This window comes from Porites lutea, chromosome 5 (genome assembly GCF_958299795.1).
Source record: "Porites lutea chromosome 5, jaPorLute2.1, whole genome shotgun sequence".
Lineage (NCBI taxonomy): Eukaryota > Metazoa > Cnidaria > Anthozoa > Scleractinia > Poritidae > Porites > Porites lutea.
This window is the reverse complement of record NC_133205.1, coordinates 26,221,104-26,240,072: the sequence shown is the minus strand read 5'-3', so window position 1 is coordinate 26,240,072 and position 18,969 is coordinate 26,221,104. Positions and strand designations below refer to the sequence as shown.

At 41.5% G+C, this 18,969-nt stretch overlaps 3 protein-coding genes across 3 annotated transcripts; 2 read left to right on the top strand and 1 right to left on the bottom strand.

Moving 5' to 3' along the window:
* Positions 1-1,200: 1,200 nt before the first annotated feature.
* Positions 1,201-3,780, top strand: LOC140938151 (uncharacterized). The gene has a single exon (XM_073387674.1). It carries the CDS (start codon positions 1,201-1,203, stop codon positions 3,778-3,780), a length of 2,580 nt encoding a protein of 859 aa, XP_073243775.1.
* A 2,562-nt stretch (positions 3,781-6,342) lies between these two features.
* On the top strand, positions 6,343-14,597 carry LOC140936907 (uncharacterized). The gene is made up of 9 exons (XM_073386410.1): positions 6,343-7,291; positions 7,700-7,871; positions 8,964-9,222; positions 10,793-11,020; positions 11,344-11,598; positions 12,552-12,737; positions 12,863-12,985; positions 13,764-13,895; positions 14,406-14,597. The coding sequence occupies exons 1-9, from the start codon at positions 6,460-6,462 to the stop codon at positions 14,595-14,597; spliced, it is 2,379 nt and encodes a 792-aa protein (XP_073242511.1). The 5' UTR covers positions 6,343-6,459.
* Positions 14,598-15,158: 561 nt separating this feature from the next.
* Positions 15,159-18,793, bottom strand: LOC140936950 (kelch-like protein 23). Its single transcript, XM_073386459.1, has 2 exons — positions 17,835-18,793; positions 15,159-16,649 (listed from the first exon to the last, which is right to left on the bottom strand). Exons 1-2 carry the CDS (start codon positions 18,666-18,668, stop codon positions 15,720-15,722), a joined length of 1,764 nt encoding a protein of 587 aa, XP_073242560.1. The 5' UTR covers positions 18,669-18,793; the 3' UTR covers positions 15,159-15,719.
* Between the last annotated feature and the right edge of the window lie 176 nt (positions 18,794-18,969).

Below are 18,969 nucleotides of genomic sequence, written 5' to 3'. Positions count from 1 at the left end.
TCCATGGGCTCTCGTGCCATTCTTTCAAAATTTCTATGAAGAACAGTGATCTCAAAACCACCCACAATATCTTTCGGGATTGTCGCGTGCACTTTTTCCGACAACGTTTTTCGAAATGGCTGTATAAACCTTGTTTACAAAAGCTCCCACGAATGTTCTGTCGCTCAATGTCTGGAGCGTCATTGACATACCTATCGTTCATGGGGTTATACAGTCAAATGCCTTTTATTCAATGTATAATCTTAGCAGTTATCATCTTTTTTAATTACGTTATTATCCAAAATTTAAAAAAAAATTCGATGACATAACGTTTTTTATTTAAAATGTGAGAAATTTTGGAAAAAATAAATATAGAAAGGGGGGAAATTTACGATTTAAAAGGGCGGACCAGGTAGTCCGCCACTGTACAAAGGTGCCACTTGGCGATTTAGCGAACTGACTTGTTTACTTGCAGCCGGACTCATTTATATCAATTATACACAACTCCCTTCCATGAATATCAAGCGCCTTTGAATATTTTTTATAGTATTTGTGCTATACACTATAAATTTGTCATAATTATATTATTATTATCAGCTAGTGTGTAGCTAGTAGCTTAAATATTTTACAAAGTATTTGCGCCATATGAATTTATATTAGTTATAACTATTATCATCAGTGTGTAGCTAGTAGGTCACTGTGAGAAGTGTTCAAACTAATTATCTACAGTTCATAGTTTTAAGTTCCAGTCTTGTTAGAAGATGCCGAAAATTCTTATTATTGAATAGATTTTTTAATAAAGGCACAGGTGAGGATTAAGTCACTAGATGTATGCTCTTTATCATATTTTTTTTAACAGATTCAACATTTACCATTATAGTTTATCCTAACAACAGAAGCGTACAATAGTTTGACTATCCTGGTCTATTCACAAATCCTGGTCTATTCACAAAATGGCGTAAGCTACGATATTCCAAAACACGCATTGCTTATTACAGTAATTCTATGGCTACTCAAGCGCTCTTGTTAAGCGGTGATGTGGAAAAAAATCCCGGGCCTTGCCAGGAAAAGGCGGCAAGCACCAATAATCAATTATCCAGGTCGAAACCAACAGCGGAAAAGTGCGATCATTGTCAGAAAACAATTAGGTGGAACCAAAAGAACATTTCCTGTGCCAGTTGTATGGGATGTTTTCACTTAAAGTGTGTGTACCTGAAATCAATGGTGAACAACTGGCTATGCAATAGATGCACATGGGCGGCTCTGCCATTCTACAGGTTTTCGGATGCTGAGATGCTCAACGAGGCCTGTTTTTCGGATACTGATCTTGACACAAATAACATCACACTGACTGATCAGGGAGAAAATGGAACTACACCTAACACATTTACTGGTCCCGACCTACTAAATGCGGCAAGGCAGAAAAATGCCAAGGGCATGTTATTATGTCACCTAAATATAAACAGCATTCAGAACAAATTTGATGAGCTGAAAGATATTATTATCAATAATAAGGTGCAAATTATGGCTGTCAGTGAGACTAAAATTGATCGTTCATACCCAGATTCCCAGTTCCTAATACCAGGGTACTACTTGCACCGAAATGACCGAAAAAAGGGTGGAGGTGGTGTTCTCTTGTTTGTCTCATCTAAGATACTCTCCAAGAGAGTCACCTTTGACAGGTGTTATAAAACTATTGAGCCTTTGGCCTTGGAGATTGGCCTCAAATCGAGAAATGCCATTATACTGGTTATCTACAGACCGCCTAAGAAGCTTACTGGTAAATACAGACTTCTACTTGAGGAGGAATTAAGTCATATTGCCAACTGGGCTAGCCTTCAATATCCGACGGTTATAATAACAGACGACCTAAACCTGAACAGGATGGAACCCAGCAGCCCTGAAGGAAAGCTTCTTCTTGATCTTGAGGTGGAACAGGGCCTCGAATGTATGATAACTGAACCCACTCGAATACAAATGAGAGGCTCTCTTATCACTAAGAGCTTACATGATCCTGCGCTCAGTGACCACGGACTTATTTATGGATTCCTGAATGAGACGGTAAAACACCAGAAAGGCAAGATTGTAACATTTAAATCTCTAAAGGATTTTGATGTGGAGAAATACAAAGAAGATCTAATGTATGCTCCATGGCATGTTAGTGAAATTTTCAATTCATGTGACGACAAGGCAAATTTTATGGAAATGCTTCTGTCCAGTATTGTCAATACACATATGCCTACGAAGAAGATGCGGGTTAGGGCTCAGGATGTTCCATACATGACTAAAGAATGGAAAGGTGCCATAAGAGCTAAGAGGAGGGCAGCAAAAAAGTATCTCAAGGAACAAACCAGTGAGAACTGGGAAGCTAGGCGGATAACCAGAAACGAGGCCACCCGACTCCGGAGAAAGGCAATAAGGACATATTGGAAAGAGCAAGCCACTAAGCTTAAGTGCAAGCCGAGTGAGTTCTATAAGACATTTATGCCCTTTCTGAATGATAAGCACAAGGTCAACACAAATGAGCTCAGCCTAAGTATCAATGGGACCATCTGTAGAGACCAATGTGCGGTTTCTAATCACTTGTGTGAATATTTTGCTACTGTGGCTGATGGGATTGGAGACACCAGTGCGGTTGATGACAAAGTTCTCGCCACCCACCCTAGTGTCCAGAATATTACGCAGAAGATGACAGGATATCAAGGCTTCCAGTTTCAGAATCTTCAGAGTTTTGAAGTTGAAAAGGCGCTGCAAAACGTCAATGTAAGGAAGAGTACAGGCTGGGACGGCATCCCTCCCATGGCGCTCAAGCTTGGAGCTACTGAGCTAACAAATCCATTGACGTCACTATTTAATTCATGCATAACCCTCGGAGAGTGGCCCTTGGGATGGAAAAGGGGTGAATGGACACCCGTTTTTAAGAAGGAAGATCCCCATAAAATGGGAAACTACAGACCCATAACTGTACAAGTTACTGTAAACAAACTCTTTGAACAATTACTCAGCAAGCAACTCAGTTATGGTTTTAATAACAAACTGTGCGACAAACTACCAGCTTACAGGAAAAACAATAGCTGTGAGACAGCTCTCTTATCTTTGACTGAGAATTGGAAATTCGCTCTGGATGAGCATAACGTTGTGGGTGTTCTCTCCACGGACATGAGCAAAGCCTTCGATTCCCTTTACCATCCACTTACACTTGCAAAACTTAAAGCTTATGGTGTTGAGGAAAGAAGTCTGCGATTGATGGGCTCCTACTTCACAGACCGTTATAACAGGGTCAAGCTAGGATCTGTAGTGAGCGAGTGGCAGAGGGTGACCAGGGGATGCCCACAGGGTTCTGCATTTGGACCTCTCATCTGGAACATCTTCCAAAACGATTTGACTTATACTGTTGATGCGAACATGAATATGTATGCAGATGACCACCAGTTTTATGTCGTTCGCAGCACCCTCTCTGATGTGCATGATGATCTTGCTGTTTGCGCTGAGTCAGCATCTTCATGGTACAGAGCTAATTTACTAAAGGGAAATTTGGACAAGTACCAGACAATGGCACTTGGTTGCGAAAGGAAGTCTAAGGACAGTATTATGATTGACAATCATGAAGTCAGATCCACTGAATGTCTCAAGCTATTAGGTGTCTGTATTGATAACAATCTTCGTTTTGATGAACATATAAGTAGTATCTCTAAGAAGAGCGCCCAGCGGGTAGGCGTTCTCATGAGGCTCAGGAACCTTATACCCACACAAACTAAGTTACAGTTATATAAGGCAGCTGTTCTCCCGTATTTAACCTAATGTCACCTTATATGGCATTTTTGCCGTGCTAGTGATTCTAGACGACTAGAGCGTATCCAGGAAAGAGCACTTAGGGCTATATATTGTGATAAACATTCGTCCTATGGTCAATTACTATCTATGGCTGGGATATCTACTCTACACAACCGGCGACTACAGGACATAGCTATTCTCATGTATAAAGTTAAAAACAACATGTGCCCAGCATACATTAGCACTCTCTTTGAACAGCCTGCAGTTAAGTATGAACTGCGCAATCATGACTTCACTATACCCAGATTCAACACAGTCTCCTTTGGAAAGCACTCGCTCAGGTATATGGGCCCAAGGGTTTGGAGTTCTGTTCCTAGTAATGTGAAAAAAGCTTCCACGTTGTCCTCCTTCAAATATAACATCAGAAAAGTGGATCTTAGCATGCTATTAGATGACAATAACTGCTCTAACTGCTCTCTTTGCACTTCTTAATCTTTTATTTCTTTTTTTTTTTTTTTTTTTTTATAAGTAATGGATACATTTGTACATATTGTATATAGTTCTCTCGAATTTCTCACTTGCTTATACTGTACATAGTTTTTCTTAATTTTTAATTAATTTATTAATTGATTTATTTTTTAAAATTTATTTTAGTGTCCCCACTTAGTGGTTATATACCGCTATTACAGTTTGACACTTTAATATAGGTATCATCATCATCATCATCATCCACGTGATTTTTTTGTCCCAACATAACAGGGTCAGGGTTTCAAACGCTCAGCGGCTCGCCTATACCAAAATACTGGTCTAGCCCTCCCCCCAGCCCTCTTCCTGGGATTTAATGTTTTCGTTTTTTTCTTTTTCTTCCATAATGTGGTGAAACCTCAAGTATAACCAACCCGCGGTCAAACGAATGATATTCTTTGCTCCAGTTATTTAAATAGTAAAATATATGGGACAGGACTTGGACCACGCTAAAGAATCGATGTAACGTGCCCCAGTTGTTATGATTTGCCAGTCACTAAGTCCATTAATCCCTAAGTTCGACTGGGAGATGATGAGATCAGGAACTGACTCTTTCCATATTACCACAGAGCAACCCCGTCAATGGTCGTTAATGCGATCACTGTTGGCCCATAAAATCCTGGTCGTATATAACGAGATGGTCGAGATGATCTTCAAAATAACAAAATGACCAGTGTTTCTTATGTTTAAGTCGAAAGATTGTGGTCAAGATAACGAGGTGGTCGTATAAAAGGGGTGGTCTAAGGCGGGTTTCCACTGTAGTACTAGTTTGTAAAGGTAATAGCATGATTAGTAGTGATATTTGGCATAAATACCGCGAGTCATATTTCAAAATTGTTAGACGTAATTTCACGAGCCGTTAGGCGAGTGAAATTTGAGACAATTTTGAAATATAACGAGTGGTATTTATGCCAAATATCACGTACAAATCATGCTATTATTTGTTTATACTACTACCCACAAAAGGTTGTAATTTTCACATGTAGGTATTTCAAATTAAGCTGAAATACCACTGCTCTAAGCCAATCAAATTGCAGCAATTTCTCATGTAGTAGTATAACAGCGTTTATACTACTATATGAGAAATTTCTGCAATTTAATTGGCTTAGAGCAGTGGCATTTCAGCTTAATTCGAAATACCTACTTGTGAAAATTACAAACCTTTTGCGGGTAGTGGTATAAACAAATGAAAGCATGATTTGTACGTGATATTTGGCATAAATACCACCAGTGATATTTCAAAATTGTCTCTAAATTTGACTCGCCTAACGACTCGTGAAATTACGTATAACAATTTCGAAATAACACTCGTGGTATTTAGGCCAAAGATCACCACAAATCATGCTATTACCTATATACTAACCTTGACCCAGACAAGGAAACAAACACGAACTTACAAGACTCCAGTGAAGATCATCTTAAAGATCTTCACAATACTGATCATGAGATGTCAAAGATTGTTGGTGTAGGTTTGGAATGTATTGTTTGTAAACTGCTCCTTTAACATAAAAATTTCCAAAATGCATCATAGCCGCCTTGACGTAGCTGTTTTGATCAGCTCTTTTCACGTTCTCTTCTTTGCACGGAACGCAGGCTTTAGGTCCTTTAGCATTCTTACTAAAGCCTAAGTTCTGATATGATTCAGGAGTTCTCGTTTCCTTTAACTGTAATCAGTTTCTTCGAGTAAACTAAGTAACTGGGGGTAATAACTGAACGGTCTGCACGGTAGGTTGAACTAAGGCTTTTAGTGATTTCGATGTAAGTGCAGTGCAGCCAATATCAGCCAAACAGCTCTTGGCTTAACCGCTCACGTCCCATGACACGCAAGGTCCGAAACTTTGAAATTTTAAGCAGCTATTCCTCTTTCGAGAGCTTCCTTGGAATTAAGGTGATATAGTTTGAAAGTTCGGCCACTTTACTCAATTTCAACCTAGGACACAGACAAAATAACAAACAATGCAAATGCAAATCTTTGCATTTACTTGGTAAACGTCACTGTACAATTAAAATAAACAATGGAGTTATCCAAATATTATATGTAGTTAAGATTATATTTATTGCAATCGCTTTTGTCACGCTTTGGGCATTGGTCTGAAGTAACACGTATTTCCATTCACTGTACCAAAACCAAAACTTTTCAAAACCTCATTCAAATTTTGTGTAAGATTCAGGTTGTCAGAGATGACGAATAAACATGGGGAAACTAACCAAATGATGGCCGAAGAGAGTTTAAAGTTCCAAAGCAACAAGTTTTCCAAGCCTAGGATTTTGTTGATCATACTCGCTGTGATTGCTCTTATCGTGTTAGTGGTGGGAATTGTGCTTATAGCCTTGTCAGGTAAAAAGAAAGATTGCGATGGAAAAGAGGAGAAACGTCCTGGGAGCCCTGGAGGGCAGACTTCTTCAGCTTTTTGTGAATACTCTGAGGAGGCCAAACGGATCGGGCTGGACGACATTCTTCTCCGCGCGAAGAAGAGCTATTACGAAAACTTTCCTTTTCAGTTGCCGAATGACCCTGATGCGACTCGAGATGAGATCAAGAAGGGGTATAAAGCCTACAACCCTACGCCAGAATACATTAAAAGAGTCACGGACGCAGCAAGGAAACTATTTAAAGAGGTTAACGAAACGAAAGTGGACTCTGATAAGCTGAAACCCCGGGAGAGGAAGGCGTTAGCACAACTCAAGCACTATCTCAAGACGGTATTCGGTCAACCGATGGATATGAACTATTATAGCGGACATTGGATGACAAAGCCAACATTTCCTTCACAGATATTCAACGTTGGCAAACATTTAAATGCTCTATTGAATTTGTTTAAGCCTGAGAATTTGCAAGACGTGACCGTGATAGAGGAAAAGTTGAAAGCTCACAAGCAGGGGATTCTGAGGTACGCGGAGAATTTACGAATGGGCGTGACGCACGGGATGGTGTACAGCCAAGAGGCTTGCTTCGCGTCACTGTCCATCATGAAAAGCTTTTATCTCAACATTGCTCTAAAGAACGCGACAGGTAAGTCTTAAATTCATCAATTTTGTTTTTCCGCTAGGAATATTATGCACTTGATACCAACCATACAAATGTCGTCATGAAATAGAGTTGATTCAATCAAACCTCCCTCCACAACGGCAAACAACTACAGCTAATTTGGGATCGGAACAATGTCGGAAGTCGGGCGACGGCCGGGACCAAAAGGTGGCCCCTGTAAAAAGGTCACCGATGACTGCAGCGAGGTGGTCAGCAGAGATCAAGTAACAATTAAGGATACAAACTCTCGCAAATGGTGAAGACTCTCACTGACGATCTGATGGAAAGAAAGCGTTGTTTGTTTGTTTGGTAACGCGTGACAGAATAACTGAAGTCAGCGTTATGCATAAAAATCGCCAATACCGTAATACGGATACCTTCTTTTTAATACAGGTGTCTTGCAGGAGCGGTATATCACAAGTGTCCTGAACGATGCTTACTTTTCCAGTATCACAGAAGACATGAATACCACGTGGAAAAATGAACATGGTGGCAAATCTATTAAGGAAACTTTCGATGAGTATGTTGTGAAATACATGGGGGAACCAATGAAAGAACTACTGAGGTATAACTCCTGCTGAGGGATACTCTCATTATATATAACAGGGTACAAAAATCTGAGAGACACTCCTATTATATATAGGGCTACAATGGGTTATGCCGCTCGACAGGGTATACCCCCCCTCCCCCTCCTCTCAATTTTAGAACAGGGTATCAATAACTGAAGGACACTCCCATTATATATAGGGCTGTACTGGGTTATTCCGCCCGTATCCCGGCCTCCCAATTCTAGAACAGGGTATGAAAATCTTGCAAAAGGTTTGAGCTAATTTATAATCTAGGACAAGATTTTTTCCAGTTTTTCCAGAATCCCAAAATTACTCATATCAGCTACCAGCTGCGTAAAATCCGCTCCCCAAATTACCTTTTCTTTTTCCGAACCACAGGAAAACATTTTAGCTTGCGATTTGTGCTTTTCTTATGCAAGCTAGCCTTTTCCTTTGTTTCGAACAGGGCGTAAATTTGTTTTATTTATTTATTTTTATTTATTTTTTCCGTCTGGAACCAGTCCAGATTCTCAGAGACTCAGTACAGCTGTCAGTAAAAAAGAGTCCCCGGGATATTCACTTTTATATGTAAAAGAGGTCACGTCCCGATACATCTGGAACTTTTCCCGGTTTCATGTAGAAGCTGATAATGGACATTCGCAATTAATCATTCGTGTAACTTCGGTCTGTTAGTGTTAAAATTATTGTCATGAATACTCGGAGTTGCTGCCCTCGTGAAGGGAGATCTTTTCTTTGTTGCTAGCTTTTTCTGGTGATTATTATGAACCTACGACAGGTTGTCGATTATGCTTTTTCTTTTTCTAAGGAACTGAACTGAAAAGGCACTTTATCTTACAGCCTCCTTGATGCGCGCTCATGCGCAAAACAGTGATACTGCGGGCTAAAAAGTTAACTTTGGGGATTCTATGAACTCTGTTGCTCAGTCAGAACGAGAGGTGGTGCGGATTTATGGAACTCGTAACTTAAGTCGATTTATTTTAGAAATACATCAGCTTTTCCAAGTGGATCGATCTACTTGTCCATTTTTTGTTGCTTAACGTAACATATTGACCTTGAGGTTTTGAACATACAATATTCTAATTTTGCAGTTATCTCGAGCATGACCATTACCGCCATTGCGTACCAAGTAACGTGTCCAGCGGATTAGCCACTATGCCATTGGATCATGTCTGGGTTGATGGCGAAGAAAATAAGTCTTGGCCTACCAACAAAAAGCTACCGACTGGTGAAACACTGGACGGTAAAATGGCCTACTCCGAGATCCTCCCATATTTTACAACCAATCAGATGACCCCTGACGACGTTCATAGGCTGGGTTTCGAGCAGCTGTACGAGCTATACCCACTGGTTAGTGCAAAGTAGATCGATCTTGCTGTAACTCACTCTAAGGGCTACAATACTCGTCATAAATCTTGAAACACTTGTGTGATTTTCCCCTTCCCCAATGTCGATTTGGGTGGTCGTCTCAGTGCTCCAAAATACACGTAGCTCAACATTGCATGGGGAAGGAGAGGGGCACATTTGAGTGAGCACAAATTTGAGAGGAGTAAATATAAGACATTTTCGCAAAATTCAAGAAAAACGGTTTCTGTTTCAACGATTTTTGACGAGTATTGTAATACCGTGTGGAAACAGTTTGCGCTGTTATTGGTTACTGTGTGATCAGATGATAGTGTGAAAAATAAAATAAACTGTCCCGCCAAAAGTCTCGAATCTGTTAGCAGAATCGATCCCAGTCGCCTACGGAATACAACTGATGACCCATTGAAACAAGGGAAGTCTGTTTTTATCTTAGATCTACCGAGGTCTTTGTTTTTTGATATGTACTAAGGATGATGTCTGGTTTGTCAGGAAACAAGTTACAAGTTTAGTCCTGAGAAGCTCATGTATGCTTCCCAGGATTTCACCACGGCAACCAGCTAATGAAACACACAAAACGACATAAGACACTACATAATTACTGTGCATGAAATGAAATGAAAGGAAAACAGACGATCTTTACATTACACGTTATCATGTGAACAGCAAGCTCAGACGTCAGCCTACAAGTTTTCGTTTGTCCTTTCTCGATAGTTTCTTACCCCCTATCATTTTTATTGGCCGAGAGGGTTTGGGGTGCACGAAATTCAAGTTCTTTCTTCTGAATATTTGTTTCCGTCTTAGTGGACTCCAGTTCTCAACCCTACTTATTCACTTCCGCTAGCAGCGGCGGATCCAGGGGAGGGGCCCGCCCCCTTTTATTTTTAGGCCAAAATGAGGCCCGAAGAGCCGAAAAAACTTTTTTGGAGGCCAGGCCCCCCGCTAATCTCAGGGGCTGGATGACCGCCCCCCCTCTCCCCCTTATCTGGAGGTCTGGATCCGCCACTGGTTAGCTAGGTAGGTAGCAACTTTATTTAATGAGGGTAACACATGACAGTAAACACTGATGAACTAGTGGCCCTCACGCTACGGTCCGAATGCCTGTTCCCACTACACCAAAGTGTGACAAGGAACCTATCTGATATGTAACGTTCCACCTTCGAGATCGGCACGGCGAAGGCGCGGCGCAACTTCGCTCCGCTACAGAAATCGCGCCGAAATCACCGTTCTTATGGGTGAACAGATACCCTATCCAGTATGATTATCGTGCCGGCGCAAAAGCTATCCGGCAGAGTCAGTGAGCGTAGCCTAAGAGACCAAAGAGTTAATGAGCTACACTTAAGTTATCCAGTGGCAAGTGGTTAAAAAAAAAAGCAATCAAACAAACCAACACAACAAAAACCTAGGACATCAGCATTTTATTATAGAGAACAAGCTATTTAGCCAGTCTAGACCAATTATTAATAAAATCAATTCCGAATCAATTGGTCTTAAGATAATAACAGTGTTTGTGGTTCTAGCCCCGTAAAAGCTGTCATTTCACGTTGTTTATCTGTAGGCCGTGAAAGCAGCTAAGAGCGTCACCGGGAAAGAAAATGAAACTGAAGCCATCAGAGAATTTCGGAGCAAGCTGGACTCACCGGACAATTACTTCAACAAAGACCCGTTTCCTGACAATGAGTCGGATGCTCAGGCGCATGCGCGGTGCAGCACTATTGAGGGAGCCAAGAAATATTGTCCCATGCGATGGAAGGCTCTGCAAGAATGGTTTAAAGAGTCTAGAATGGTAAAAAGCTTAGACTGTCTTTTAGTGGGTTGAGAACATAGAAAACCCTAGGTTTGGTTTGAAAACATTTTGTTATATACCTCTTCGATTCGGTGGTGAATTGCAAGGAATTTTGCTGTGGAGAAACACTTTGATTTGAAAACGTAATGCCATCAAAGAAAATTAGGAGCCGGAAATGGCTTGAGAGAGCTCGAGGTTGTCCTTAGAAATTCCTAAATTAGCTGATTTAATCGGCTATTTTGTCAGCTAACAAACGAAATAGCGCACCATTAACAGAATCCCCTTAAGGCAAGTTGACTTTAATTTGTCTCTATAATTTTCAGGTGATGAGTATGCTCTATCCCAAAATAGTTGACATGTTTTACTTTGCTGGAGAAAAACACTCGACACCTAACTGTCCAGTCGAGTTAAGGCCCAGCCTGAACCCTTCCAGCGGTATACAGAGTTACCAGGAAAGTGATTCCCTGTGTTCCAAGCCCGCGTATTATAACATCCCATTCTTCTTGGACAGATTCGGCCCCAGGTCTTCAGAATGGAGTATAAACGCACATGAAGCTCGGCCTGGGCACCATATTCAGGTGAATAAGTGAAAACAAAAAAATTATTCGTTCAAAATATTTCAGCGCTTTTGGTTGGTTTAAATCCGCCTGGTTAATTCTTCGTAACCAGCTAGCGTTGACAAAATTTGGAAGATGTTTACCGATACAATTGACGTCAATTGTGCTGATATCGACAGGAAAAGAGGCAGTAGAAGGCGCGGTAGCTGAGCTGTTTTGGCAGAGCTGAAGAAAAAGGCGCAAGATTTCGTACAGTCTGCTACACAGCCGTTTTGAGTGTCGTCACGCAACGCTCCTTCCCACAAGGAACGTTGCGTGACGACACTAAAAACGGCTGTGTAGCAGACTAGATTTCGTACGAAGAAGAAATAGCCAGTGCCTAAGATCATAGCAAGAATACACAAAAATACCACTCGAAAAATGACAAATGCTATTATTTAAAGAATAGCAGGATATATCTGCTGCCAATAAACACCCCTTCATATCTTGAAACTGCCGAGGACTGAATTAAAGAGACAGCCTGCGTAGCAAGCGCCGGTGTTTTTTTAGGGCGAGGGAAGAAACTTTGAGGAAGAGCGCGCGCGCCCTATAAAAACTAACCAAAAAAACTAGCCGGCGCCTGCCATGCAGGCTAAGGAAGTAGCACATATTATGAAGACGGGAAATGTTATATAGTGCAGTAGTTTAAAATGCTTTAAATGAATATTAATCGGCCTTCATATGATATGAAGAATAATGCAGATCCTTGAGGGTGTTATCTATCCAGGCTTGATCTGGATAATTCTTTATATGATACTCAACTTCATTCGATAATTGCAAATTATTATCACCTTGATTATTATCATTATCATCATCACTATTACAAATATCATTAGTCCACTGCACATGTTGGGATAAGCAAGTTCCTGATCTTTTACTGGGTTCCTTTCTGACATTTATAATTATAATAAGCTACGTTTTTCTTTTTTATTTAGAATCAAGGAACAATAGAACATTTTAAGGATACATGCGGTGGTGTGGTCGCTTGGCTGGACTCCAAAACATACTACACAGCATTTCAGGAAGGCTGGGCTCTTTACGCCGAAAACCCACTGATATCTGATGATACAGATGTGTATGATAACGAACCAATGAAAAAATACGGCATGTTGAAGTGGCAGGCAAGTGAAATAAAATTCCCGAACCACTTTCTCTACGCCCATTGTTTAATCGGCGTTGTTGTTGTCCACTATTCGGATTTATCGTTAGTCATTCAATGTTCAAGTATTATGTTTCTTTTCCTTAGATTTGGCGGGCGTTGCGGATGATTGTGGACACAGGGCTTCACTACAAAGGAATGAAGAGATCTGAAGCTTTCAAAATGTTCGCAGAATATGCGTGGGATGATTCTGACTTCACACAGAAAGAGGTATACATATATCAGTCTACTCAGCCAAAATTGTGATAACGACGACGGCGACGACGACGATGACGATATGATGATGATGGTGGTGGTGGAGGTGGAGGTGGTGATGAGGATGTTGATGGTGGTGGTGGTGGGGGTGGTGGTGAGGATGATGGTGGTGGTGATGGTGGAGGTGGTGATGATGATGATGATGGTGGTGGTGGTGGTGGAGGTGGTGGTGGTGATCATAGTGGTGGTGGTGGTGGAGATGGTGATGAGGATGATGGTGGTGGTGGTGGTGGTAGGGGGGGGTGGTGGTGGTGGAGGTGGTGATGATGATGGTGGTGGTGGTGGTGGAGGAGATGGTGATGAGGATGATGGTGGTGGTGGTGGAGATGGTGATGAGGATGATGATGGTGGTGGTGGTGGTGGTGGAGATGGTGATGAGGATGGTGGTGGTGGTGGAGGTGGTGATGAGGATGATGGTAATGATGATGGCGATGGTTACTGATTTATCATGGTGATGATGATGGTGGTGATGTTGATGATGATAAGGGCTCAGTATGTTCAATTGATCAAGTGTTGGGGATAATAAAATGAGATTAATTCAGACAATGATGACGGCGATGACACGGATAGTAGCGACGGTGGAAGATGTTAGTGAAGAAGATGATGAGAACCACATTATTTTGATGCTATAAAAAAGTGGTATGATGAGATCTGCAGAGCACTCCTTGCATGCGCCTAAAATATAAACGATTATGCCAGTTGTTTAATGTAATACACTTCTCTTTTGTACCAGGTAACTCGTTATCAGATGTTCCCTGGACAGGCTACGGCTTACATGGTAGGAAGGCTGGGAATTTTACAAGCTAGAAATTTTTCGACTTCTGCACTGGGAAAAAAGTTCAGCCTCAAAGATTTTCATTACCAGGTATTGGAATGGAAGCATTCGGAGTTTGGTCATGAAATGTATCTCACGAATGTGAGCCTGACAAAGAGATACTTAGTAGGTTGAGTGTGAACGTCAACAACCGTCCTATTCAGGACTACGTTCACCGGACGATCATACTAAACCTACCTATGAAATGACTCAGATAATAAGTTAGTTGAATAACGTCTCTTTACGATAATAAAACGAACTCGATGCGAGCTTTCGACTCCTTCTCGAGGCTTGATCATGCTGGAAGTGATCATACCGTGCGATCACGTGAGCGTACATTAAAGCCGTGCGACCTGGTCGTAGCGGCCCCGTCGTCGTTTAAGATGCACTGAGACGTCCCTGTTTAGGTTGTAGAAACTTAAACGGTTTTCAACTAATTTAGTAGGACTAAACCTTAACCAAAGAAGAGAAAGCCCATTTCATTGGTTCTTGGGGTGTCACATGCTCCTGACATTGTCTAAAGTACATATCTTACGATTCCTCTCTTCAATTCTTTGACAGGTTTTAAACCAAGGATCCGCACCTCTTGCCTTCTTACAAGAGCACATTGAAAAGTATGTCGCCTGTGTTAATGAACCCAACAAAGAGGGATGTTCCTATATCCTTAATCCTCCAAAGAGGTCCCCACCCCAGAGTGGCGAAAAGAAACCTGAGACGCAGTTGTACCTTGAAGGCCACATACATTACGCTTAGGATCTGACACATACAGATTCACAACTGAAGCTCATTATGAGTTCCTTTGTCTTAAAAGCAATGCATATTGAAACAATAAACAGGCATAAAAGAGGATCATAGCCAATAAGCGTTGAAAAGGAGATTATTAGTTAACCCTAGGCGGATGGGGTCAGTTTCGTTCCATACGAAACGATGTAGATTATGGATTTCTGAACCATTAAGCTTTCAGCTTAACCGATTAAGTTAAAAGTCAACGAATTCGGTATGTGGTATCTGTGGTTTGTAAGTATAGCTTAACCTGAGAAACACTGAACAAAATCTTACCAAGCTATACAATAACAACTGTTGTTGTGTTTTACCGACTTTGGTACCTTGTATTCTCTTCGCTGGTATACATGTGGCCTACTAACAGCCTTTGAGGAGAGAGGGGCGCAAACGCGCCGTATAGGAACCTCGCTCAAACGCCAACGCAGAATCCGGCACGAAATCCAACACAGGAGCCTACGAAAAAGTTGCACGAAAGCCAATACTAGACCCTTCTCGCCGACTACATACCAAGATTGATGACATCACATAGTCTTCAGGATCAGTATATATTTTATACACCACGTGACAAAAACTTTCTGCACCTTCGGTTTCCTTGCGAGTTTGTTTACACGTCTATTTACAAAACTCTCATTGCTGTAACAATGCTATTTATTTCTATGTTAATAATTAAAGCAAAAGGATGCTAAATAAATTTTAGTCTTTTCGCTAATACACAACAGACTTCGTTTTCAATGAATGTTAAATACAGTCTATGTTGTTCGACTCTAACTGGTTCAATGACTGAGATGGTTAACTGTTTATCACACGTGGTTGGGTGTGGCACAGAAAACCATGACCAAATTGGTATTACTGTCTCTCAACTTGAAGTCATAATTTCGTGACTGTTGATGAACTTAACAGTTCTGTACTTCGTTACCTGACTCGTTCTTACATTGTAAATTGAATTAATCAAAAATGTTTTAGTGGTTGGTATTGAAAACTAAGCTAAACTATGAATGAGAACATTTTTGAATGAAAAACGCTAGAGGTTATGAGCATATCTATATTTTTATATACAATGTAATGAGGCCCTGACTGACAACTAAACGTTATTCAGTCATTATAAAGTTTATCCGTCTCCGACAAAAATTCGTTAGAAGCTTCCTCAGTTTGACTAGGATTTTCAGGCGCTCCATCTCTGGTCACTGGCATGTAGACAAACACCGCGTCATCATCCACGTGACTCATCGGCTCCCACTCCTCCAAGTCGACCTGATAAACCTCGCTCTCCTCAATTTTCACCCCACTGTTGTAGGCAAAGTTTCCAAGTATGAAGAAAATATGATTTTCGATTTCTATAGCCCCGTAATTACTAGGGGGTATACGGGGTTGTGGAACGTCATGCCATTGGTCATTCTCTTCATCATAAACTTCCACATACCTGGATGGAATAAGCCCTCTTTGACGTTTGCTTGGCGGGTCTGTTTTGCCACCTGCCACATACAACCTTCCATTGACTTCAAATGCGCATGCGTGGGTGTGGCTGTGTTTGGTCCTTTCCAACTTTGTCCAGACATTTTTGGCTGGGTCAAATCTACAGACCTCGCGACCAGCACCCCCATCTGCCCAAGAACCTCCGATTGAATAAATGCAGCCTTTGTGTTCAGCCACAGCACAACCATGTAAGCCTAGCTCTTCATGGAAAGAAATGTACTGCCACATCTTCTTGGAGAAACTAAATCTCTCTGATATAACACTGTGATTGGCCTCAGCACCGCCAATTACGTACAGGAAATCTTCACACACGCAGGCCTGGAAATTTTCATGGGCAGTCTTCATGGGTGGAAGCACTGTCCAAGTGCTTGTATCAATCTGATACTGGTGGACGTCTTTCTCATCAAAAAGAAAAAGGTGATTACCAGTGAAAAGTATGGCTGGCTTTCTTTGTAGACTTGGTAATTTAAGGCCATGGAGTGGTTCCCAGTTTTTGGACTCAATGTTGAAAAACTTGGTTCCACCTGTTAATGAAAGCGACACAAGGGCCTGGATAAAAAAAATCAGACAGAGCATTTGTTACTTAAATGAATGAAATAAATTGCATTGGAAAAATGGCAAAAGTTTCAGCTACCTGAGATAAGGCCATATTTCAGCTTAGCTCTATGCGGTCGTGAAAATATTTTTACCAGACTCGACCGCATAGAGAGGACATGTGAACTGCTAAAATTTGACCTTCATCATGGGAAAAAGGCATCATCATGGGCGACCAGGCGTAAGCAGACACTATATACGTGCCAAAAAAATGACAAGTGAGGGTTTAAAAACAGTCTAACAATAATGGTTCAAAGTAAAGGCGCCACCAACATAGGTTCAGTTAGAATGTCATACATGAATGGCATCTGTTGCGTACCATTTTTGTTCGAAGAACCGCTCGTCAAAAATACTTTTTTCAAATCGTTTCCCGTAAAAAACAGACTGTTAATCTCAAAAATCCAGATTTGGATTTGATCCGAACAACCCACCCTGAGTGTGGATTTTATGGGTTTATGATCCGTTTTTGGATTTGCCCAAAAAAACGCAAAATTCGTTTTTGGATTCGGAAATCCGGATTTGAAACTAATCTCCAGGTTGCTTTTTCTCATGCGCGGCTCGTACGCAGGTAGAATTCTTTTGGGCAATCGTTTAGACTCCCACTAAGGCTATGTTCACACTATCGCTCATTCTCTTGACTATACCGGATAGCACGAAATGTTATCCGTTATGGTGTAAACTGCAACGGCACAGAACTGGAACAAGTCGTGCAAATACATCGGAAATCATGCAAGAGGTTGATTCCTAGTCCTCTTTCCTACTTATTCACTTCCGCTACGGTCCGAATATCTGTTCACACTGCACCAAAGTGTGGCACAGAAACCTTTCCGATATGTGACGCTCCACTTTCGCGATCGCGCTACCCTACAGAAATCGCACTGACATCACGGTTCTTATGAGTGAACAGAAGCCCTATTGGGTATGATTTTCATGCCGGCGAGTGCTATCCAGTAACAAACACAATCTGATCACGTGCGTTTTGGCCTTCGACCCCTCTTGCACTTCCCCCCGGCCCCCAACCTAATAGTGTATCCCGCCATTCTTTGCGCCCAAAGAGACGCCTAATTACGAGGCAGCCGGCAGTGACACGAAACAGATTGCGTGACCTGTTAAAATTTATACACGGGAGGGCGCACTTGCCTTAGACGAGACACGAGGCATTCCTTTTTCTTGAGCAAAAGGGGAACACAGAAATGGGCGGACATGCTGCAACAAGCACGTATGCATAAATGAGAAACACTCGGGAATCTTTCTGAACTCTTCGGATTCGAGTTCTTCAAGGACGACCATAATGTCAACGAGAACCAACCGCACTTTGTCGAAAAGTCTGGCAGAGTGCGACAACCTGTTTTCTTCGTCGAACTTGATCCAAGCGATCACGCTCTTGAAGAGAAATGTCTCTGACGGCACGCTTAGATCGTTGCGCGAAAGAAGGAGAAGCAACTCGTCTGCGGTTATGTTCTGTATGAACGCTGTATCCTCACAAATCTCTCCAAACTTTAACGCTAATGCACGTAAGATCTCTTCGTGTAGCTCTGCCAGGTGGTGTCGATCGGCCAGTCTAAGGATTTTTAGTCTTGTCTCTAGGTCGAATTTTTCCTCACTGAGATTGTTTATTATGAATAGGGAGCATTTTCTAACCACGCTCAAAATCTCTAAATGATCTGCAGCTTCCAAAATTTCGACAACACTGTTTTCATTTAGCGGAAGGATGGAAGAGTATATGAAATTCAGCAGCAGTTCAAATGCTTCTTCCGTCAAGCCATCTTCTTTCAGTTCCACCTCAGTCTGCGCGTCTTCTTTCATCCCAGCAGAAAACATCGCGTCAAAAAAGCGGCTGGAAGCAGCAAGAACAACTTTGTGAGCGTGGAAAGATTTTCCCTTTACGCGAAGGACGACGTCAGTGTATGATTGGTCCTTTCGCATTTTGTTCAAACATTCAAACATTTCCCGCGAATGAAGCTGCAGTTCCATTTTCTCCTCCTGCTTCTGTACACCCTGTGAGCGAGAAGCGTTCGTCAAAGATAGGCTAATAGGTTAATAAAATATTTCCTCTCTCTGCTTTTTGTATTTTTACTCTCCAATTCAATTCAGTTATACATGCACTTATCCGTGTATCACCTTCAACTGCACGTGAAAACGATCGACATGCCATGTGATTTTTATGGGCCAACGAAAAGATGATTGGCTGCCGGTTACAAACCACCGTCTAAAACATTCATAAAAGATTGCATGTCTGCGATGTTCGTGAAAAGAAGCACGCACTGGGAAAGGA